The sequence below is a fragment of the Candoia aspera genome, chromosome 5 (assembly GCF_035149785.1).
Source record: "Candoia aspera isolate rCanAsp1 chromosome 5, rCanAsp1.hap2, whole genome shotgun sequence".
Lineage (NCBI taxonomy): Eukaryota > Metazoa > Chordata > Lepidosauria > Squamata > Boidae > Candoia > Candoia aspera.
In genome coordinates this window covers 117,053,818-117,061,886 of record NC_086157.1, presented here as the reverse complement: position 1 = coordinate 117,061,886, position 8,069 = coordinate 117,053,818, and the positions used below count along the sequence as shown (strand labels likewise).

Genomic DNA, 8,069 nt, shown 5'->3' with positions numbered 1-8,069 from the left:
GGGTAAGGGGTGAATCAGGATCCCAGTGCTTCTCACAGCCCCTTTACCTTGCCTGTGACCTGTCACTCAGGCTCTTTCTGAACACAGGACTACTGGCCTTCTGGAGGACCGTAACTCAGTGTCAAGAAATAGCCTGGCTTATAGGAAAATGGGGCAGGAGTCAGGTCCAGGATGAAGAGAGAGGGAATCCCCCAAATCCGATCTCTGCCCCACCAACGTATCACTGAGCTGTTTTTGGACACAGGTTCTCTGGGGTTTTCTTTGAAGAAGATCCAAGTCTAGAAGCAGCCTGAGTAACAGGTTGCCAGTGCAGGGCACCTCCATACCAGTGACCATGTATGCATCTTGATCGGTGATTACAGCCCCCATCTCAGGCACCTGCCCATACCTCGCCCAAGCCTGCCTGGTCACACTGGAGGAAGAGGGGTGGCAGTGGCTTTCCTGGAGAGGAAGGAGAACTATGGGCATTCACCAGTCATGGCCTTAAATGCTGTGGGGCCAGGATCTCCCAGGCCACAGAACTGAGGTGGGTTAGAACTTGGCCAGTGGGCAGCAGAAACTTTGCTGGCAGATGCAGCTGGCGACTCGAGGCCTGGAGGAAGGCATGCTAATGTCAAGGAACATCCCTCATCCTCAACGCCCTGGGCAATGTAGTTTTTACTCATAGGGGGCTGCTCTATTTCCCCCATTGGTTTGGCTGCCCATTCTGGCACCTTTTTGGCCTCCATGATATTCTTCTGAAGTGTGATGGCCATCTCAGGTAGGTAGTCCAGGTGCCATCTTGGTCTGGCAGTTCATCTGCAGACCCCTTCTTTATGCCTACCAGGGAATTGTCCTTTGCAGGGCAACCTGGACTGGCACTTTCCCATCCTTCCTCATTTGATTGTACCAGCAGGACACTGAATGAGGGGCTTTGCATTTGTCTCAGTTCAATTTCATTCTACTATTTTCTCAAGGGCATTTCAAAATTTCTTTTGGTCTTCTAGGATATTGGCCCTCCCATATAATGTGTTCTCTGCAAATCTGATAAATACCTTTCCTCCCTGCTTGTTGAAATTTCTTTTGTGCAATCCTGTGCAACTCTGTGTTCTCCTGGCACAAGAAAATCTATTCTGGCGACTATGCTCCTCCTGCTTCAGCAAAGGATTGTTACCTTGTCGTGGTGCTGGAGCTTGAGCACCTCAATGATGCCATCAGCTAAACCGTGAAGGGCCACCCAAGACGGGAAGGTCATGACAGAGAGGTCAGACTAAATGCGATCCCTGGGGAAGGTAATGGCAACCCACCCCAGTATTCTTGCCGTGAAAACTAAATGGATCAGTACAACCAGAGATATGTCGGTATACCATCGGAAGATGAGACCCCCAGGTCGGAAGATGGTCAAAATGCTACTGGGGAGGAACAGAGGATGAGCTCAACTAGCCCCAGACGTGATGACGCAGCTAGCTCAAAGCCGAAAGGACGGCTAGCGGCCGACGGTGCTGGTGGTGAACGGCGAATCCGATGTTCTAAGGATCAACACACCATTGGAACCTGGAATGTAAGATCTATGAGCCAGGGCAAATTGGATGTGGTTATTGGTGAGATGTCAAGATTAAAGATAGACATCCTGGGCGTCAGTGAACTGAAATGGACTGGAATGGGCCACTTCACATCAAATGACCACCAAATCTACTACTGTGGACAAGAGGACCACAGAAGAAATGGAGTAGCCTTCATAATTAATAGTAAAGTGGCTAAAGCAGTGCTTGGATACAACCCAAAAAACGACAGAATGATCTCAATTCGAATTCAGGGCAAGCCATCTAACATCACAGTGATCCAAATATACGCCCCAACCACAAATGCTGAAGAAGCTGAAGTAGAGCAGTTCTATGAGGATCTGCAGCACCTACTGGACAACACGCCTAAAAGAGATGTTATTTTCATCACGGGAGACTGGAATGCTAAGGTGGGCAGTCAAATGACACCTCGAATTACAGGTAAGTATGGCCTGGGAGAACAAAATGAAGCAGGACATAGGCTGATAGAATTTTGCCAAGACAATTCGCTCTGCATAACAAACACTCTCTTCCAACAACCTAAGAGACGGCTTTATACATGGACTTCACCAGATGGACAACACTGAAATCAGATTGATTACATCCTTTGCAGCCAAAGGTGGCGGACATCTGTAAAGTCGGTAAAAACAAGGCCTGGAGCTGACTGTAGTTCAGATCACGAACTTCTTCTTGCACAATTTAGGATCAGACTCAAGAGATTACGGAAGACCCACAGATCAGCTAGATATGAGCTCACTAATATTCCTAAGGAATATGCAGTGGAGGTGAGGAATCGATTTAAGGGACTGGACTTAGTAGATAGGGTCCCGGAAGAATTATGGACAGAAGTTGGCAGCATTGTTCAGGAGGCGGCAACAAAATACATCCCAAAGAAAGAGAAAACCAAGAAGGCAAAATGGCTGTCTGCTGAGACACTAGAAGTAGCCCAAGAAAGAAGGAAAGCAAAAGGCAACAGTGATAGGGGGAGATATGCCCAATTAAATGCAAAATTCCAGAGGTTAGCCAGAAGAGATAAGGAATTATTTTTAAACAAGCAATGCGCGGAAGTGGAAGATGACAATAGAATAGGAAGGACAAGAGACCTCTTCCAGAAAATTAGAAACATTGGAGGTAAATTCCAGGCCAAAATGGGTATGATCAAAAACAAAGATGGCAAGGACCTAACAGAAGAAGAAGAGATCAAGAAAAAGTGGCAAGAATATACAGAAGACCTGTATAGGAAGGATAACAATATCGGGGATAGCTTTGACGGTGTGGTCAGTGAGCTAGAGCCAGACATCCTGAAGAGTGAGGTTGAGTGGGCCTTAAGAAGCATTGCTAATAACAAGGCAGCAGGAGACGACGGCATCCCAGCTGAACTGTTCAAAATCTTGCAAGATGATGCTGTCAAGGTAATGCATGCTATATGCCAGCAAATTTGGAAAACACAAGAATGGACATCAGATTGGAAAAAATCAACTTATATCCCCATACCAAAAAAGGGAAACACTAAAGAATGTTCAAACTATCGAACAGTGGCACTCATTTCACATGCCAGTAAGGTAATGCTGAAGATCCTGCAAGGTAGACTTCAGCAATTCATGGAGCGAGAATTGCCAGATGTACAAGCTGGGTTTAGAAAAGGCAGAGGAACTAGAGACCAAATTGCCAATATCCGCTGGATAATGGAAAAAGCCAGGGAGTTTCAGAAAAACATCTATTTCTGTTTTATTGACTATTCTAAAGCCTTTGACTGTGTGGACCATAACAAATTGTGGCAAGTTCTTAGCGGTATGGGGATACCAAGTCATCTTGTCTGCCTCCTGAAGAATCTGTATAACGACCAAGTAGCAACAGTAAGAACAGACCACGGAACAACGGACTGGTTTAAGATTGGGAAAGGAGTACGGCAGGGCTGTATACTCTCACCCTACCTATTCAACTTGTATGCAGAACACATCATGCGACAAGCTGGGCTTGAGGAATCCAAGGCTGGAGTTAAAATCTCTGGAAGAAACATTAACAATCTCAGATATGCAGATGATACCACTTTGATGGCTGAAAGCGAAGAGGAACTGAGGAGCCTTATGATGAAGGTGAAAGAAGAAAGTGCAAAAGCTGGCTTGCAGCTAAACCTCAAAAAAACCAAGATTATGGCAACCAGCTTGATTGATAACTGGCAAATAGAGGGAGAAAATGTAGAAGCAGTGAAAGACTTTGTATTCCTAGGTGCAAAGATTACTGCAGATGCTGACTGCAGTCAGGAAATCAGAAGACGCTTAATCCTTGGGAGAAGAGCAATGACAAATCTCGATAAAATAGTTAAGAGCAGAGACATCACACTGACAACAAAGGTCCGCATAGTTAAAGCAATGGTGTTCCCTGTAGTAACATATGACTGTGAGAGCTGGACCATAAGGAAGGCTGAGCGAAGGAAGATCGATGCTTTTGAACTGTGGTGTTGGAGGAAAATTCTGAGAGTGCCTTGGACTGCAAGAAGATCCAACCAGTCCATCCTCCAGGAAATAAAGCCAGACTGCTCACTTGAGGGAATGATATTAAAGGCAAAACTGAAATACTTTGGCCACATAATGCGAAGACAGGACACACTGGAGAAGATGCTGATGCTAGGGAGAGTGGAAGGCAAAAGGAAGAGGGGCCGACCAAGGGCAAGATGGATGGATGATATTCTAGAGGTGACGGACTCGTCCCTGGGGGAGCTGGGGGTGTTGACGACCGACAGGAAGCTCTGGCGTGGGCTGGTCCATGAAGTCACGAAGAGTCGGAAGCGACTAAATGAATAAACAACAACAACATGCTCCTCCTGATGTGGCTTATGTGACCAGGAGGACAACTTTTAAGGCTGTTGAAGAACCAGAGCTAGGGTGGCAGGAAATCCATATTGTGAAGTTTATTGTTCTTCAATAAACCTCTGTGTGGCAGCATTGCCACATCTGGTTTGGATAAATCCCTGTGCAAGCTGGCCCCATCAGAGCAGGCTGGACCATTTTTGAATCTGATTTACCAAGAGTGCCCTCTCTGCCCGGAGGTGCTCCCGAGTGCACGTTGCCTGTTCTCCCTCAGAGACCAAAATGGCCCAGCTGTTTGGCTCTGCTGGCATGGCTCCATCGGTGGCCCTGCTTATATAATGCTCCTTAGCAGCAGAGGGGCTACTTGTCGGCTGGCTCCTCGGCCAACACAGGGAGGGCCATGTGTGCTCTGCAAATTGCTCTGCACTGCTGGGCCCACATCTCAGGGCCTTTGAGATCAGCTGGTCTGCCTGGGAGAGCCCACCATTGAGGCTGACCACAGCTGGGCTGTTTGCCTTTGGCCGAGGGCTGCGCCACAAGGTGAGGAGGATCAGGGTGCAGGGCAGACTGCGAGAACGATCTTGGCAGGCCAGCACCACCATCACCCTCAGGGTGCCCACAGAGGAGGGCTGGGAGAAGGACCCCACACAGCTCCCTGGACAAGTCCTGCTCTGCCATTGGGAGACATGAAAAGAGCTTCTTCCTGTTCATGGGTGGCATCTGTCTTGTGTCTTGTCTCCCTGAGGCTGAGCGTCCTGGCATCCTGGAGACAGGCAGACAGCTCAGGGCAGAGATCCACCTGGAGGGTGGGCTGGCTTCCCCCTGGACTCGGCCTGCGAAGGAGAGCTCTGGGGGTGGGGGGGTGGAGGTTCCTCTATTGAAGTGAACTTTCTGTTAGGAAGCTTTCCCTCATACACAGTCAGAGCCTGCCTTCTTATGCTGTCTCCTGCCCATGGTACAATTAGGAAAAGAGAATCACAGAAAGAGAGGGTTGGATTTGGCCCCCCAGATCATCTTGTTTAACCCCTTCTCAGTGCCAGTGGCACCAGAACACCTTTGACAGCCTTTTCTGGAAGACATCTAGCAAAGGAGGACTCACCACTTCATGTGGCGACCTGTTCCACAGGCTGAAAGCTTGTGCAGTCAGGAGGTTCCTCCTAGTATCCAACCTGGATTGTCTTCCTTGTAGTTTTAACCCACTGGTTCTGGTTCTACCTTCTGGGGCTTTGTGAAAGAAGTCCACCTCTATGAGACAGCCCTTCAGAGATTCGGAGACTGCTGTCACCCCTTCCCTCAGTTGTCTCTTCTGTAAGGTCAGCATGCCCAGACCCCTTACCCATTCCTCACAGGGCTTGGTTTCCAGACCCCTTACCTTCTTGGTAGCTCCCCTCTGAACTTGCTCCAATTGAGCTTGTTCTTAGAACTGGACATCAGACTCCAGGGCAGAGGGGAGAGGAACAGGTATGTCCCATGCTTTGGACCTGGTGTTTGCATTAATGCATTTCGAAGTGGCACTTGACTCTTAAGCATCTGCACTGCACCTTGCAACGTTTGTGGTTGATCGGGACATGCAGACTCCTTCCAGATGTACACCTGCCAAGCCAGAGCTCCCTCACTGTAGATTTTTCCCCTTCATTTTTCCCCCCAGATGCAAGACTGTCCATTTCCCCCTAGTGTTGTGTTCCTCTGTTTGACCTGAGCATCAGAGCATCAGGGTAGGACTGGGGAGGCAGGCTGAGGATGGGCCAGCCTTATCTCTCTGAAAGGGTGGTGAGGATCCAGAAGGAAGAGGGGGAATGGTTTCGAGGGCTAACGGATATGTTAAATGCTAGATTAGGTCTAATCCTGACAATACTGTTGTGTCTCTTGAGGCAACTCCTGGCTTGGACTTTCGCCCACTGATGTCCTTCACCCTGAATCTTCCCTTCTTATTTGCAGCTCCTGGCTATTACCCCACCAGTTCCTCCTAGGAGGGCCAGAGCTGCCAGGCTGGGCATGGAGCCTCCTCCCTCCAACCTGTCCACCTTCAGCCCCACTGCATCCTCTGCCTTCCTCCTCCTGGGCATCCCTGGGCTGGAAACCCTCCACACCTGGCTGGCCCTGCCCTTTGGCTCCTTGTATTTGATGGCCCTGCTGGGCAACTGCACCATTATCTTGCTCATCAAGACGGACCAGAGGCTCCACCAACCCATGTACCTCTTTCTCTGCATGCTGTCCCTCACGGACCTGGTGCTCTCCACCTCAGCACTGCCTAAGATGCTGGCCATCTTCTGGCTTGATGCCAGGAGCATTGGCTTTAGCAACTGCCTGCTCCAGATGTTTGTCATTCATTCTTTCACGGCCATGGAATCCGGCTTCTTCCTAGCTATGGCGTACGATCGCTACGTGGCCATTTGCAGACCCCTGAGGCACATGACCATCCTCTCTGGCACCTGCATTGCCTCGATAGGCAGCGCTGTCCTGGCCAGGGGGCTGGTGTTCTTCTCCCCACATCCCTTCCTGGTGGGGAAGCTGCCATTCTGCAGGTCCAGAGTCATTGCCCACAGCTACTGTGAGTTCATGGCTGTGGTCAAGCTGGCTTGTGCAGACACGGCAGTCACCAAGGCCTACAGCCTGACGGTAGCGTCTCTGATTGGAGCCTTTGACATTTGCTTTATTGGGCTATCCTATGGCCTAATCCTGCGCACAGTCTGCCAGCTGCCCTCTAAGGAGGCTGGCCTCAAGGCCTTGGGTACCTGTGGATCCCACATCTGCGTCATCCTGGTTTTCTACAGCACGGCTGTTTTCACCTTCCTCACCCATCGCTTCAGCCATGGAACCATCCCACCTCACATCCACATCCTTGTGGCCAATGTTTACCTGCTGATACCACCAACCCTGAACCCCATTATCTATGGGGTGAGAACTAAGCAGATCCGTGAGCGAGTGCTGCGGGGGCTCCATTGGAAGGGGGACTCATCAGCCCGCTGTGGGCTCTCCCCATCATACCCCAAATGACCACCCTTGAATTCTTACTAAGGGGATATTTTGTCTGCTAACAGTTCTGTGGAGGGCTTACAGAAAGGACTTGCAAGCTTGGAAGTTGACTGGTGCTTGGAACAAAGCTGTTGATCCCAATGTCTCATGGAGCCATTCTAAGTCATGAGTAACCAAACTGCCATGACTTTGTCCATCCTCATTTAAAGAGCTTTTCTCCAGTGGCTGTCCTGTACTCATCCTTGGAGTGCCCTCACAAAATCTTTGTGGGCCCTGTTAATAGGATGGCTCTGATAGCCAAAAATGCAAACGATCTGCACGCTCTTGTAATAAATGTCAAGGAGCATGGTGAAAAAATGGGACTAAAATTAAATATAAAGAAGACCAAACTAATGACAACAGGTAGAACAACCAGCCTTAGCATTGGCAGTAAAGGTATTGAAGTGGTGGAGAGCTTCTGCCCTTTAGGACCGGCCACCAAGAGTAAAAGAACAAGCAGGCAAGACAAATGCTGCAGATGAGCACTTGGTAGAGCAGCCCTGAAGGTCTTGGAAAAGATTCTCAGATGCCTTTGTAGGTATAAAGATCAGAAGACTGCAAGCAAAGGTTAGACTTTGAAGAAGCAGGATAGAAAGAGTATTGACATTCTGAACTTTGGTGTTGGAGGAGACTCCTGAGAATACCCTGGACAGCCCAGAACAAATGGTTCTTTGAACAGAGCAAGCCAGAGTTCTCACTTGAG

General features: G+C 49.1%; 1 protein-coding gene across 1 annotated transcript; it reads left to right on the top strand.

Moving 5' to 3' along the window:
- Positions 1-6,346: 6,346 nt before the first annotated feature.
- Positions 6,347-7,348, top strand: LOC134498637 (olfactory receptor 52P1-like). The gene has a single exon (XM_063304794.1). It carries the CDS (start codon positions 6,347-6,349, stop codon positions 7,346-7,348), a length of 1,002 nt encoding a protein of 333 aa, XP_063160864.1.
- The last annotated feature ends 721 nt before the right edge of the window (positions 7,349-8,069 follow it).

What these genes read in the sequence shown, in the direction of transcription:
- LOC134498637 (XM_063304794.1), top strand. Translation starts at nt 6,347, where the DNA reads ATGGAGCCTCCTCCCTCCAACCTGTCCACCTTCAGCCCCACTGCATCC.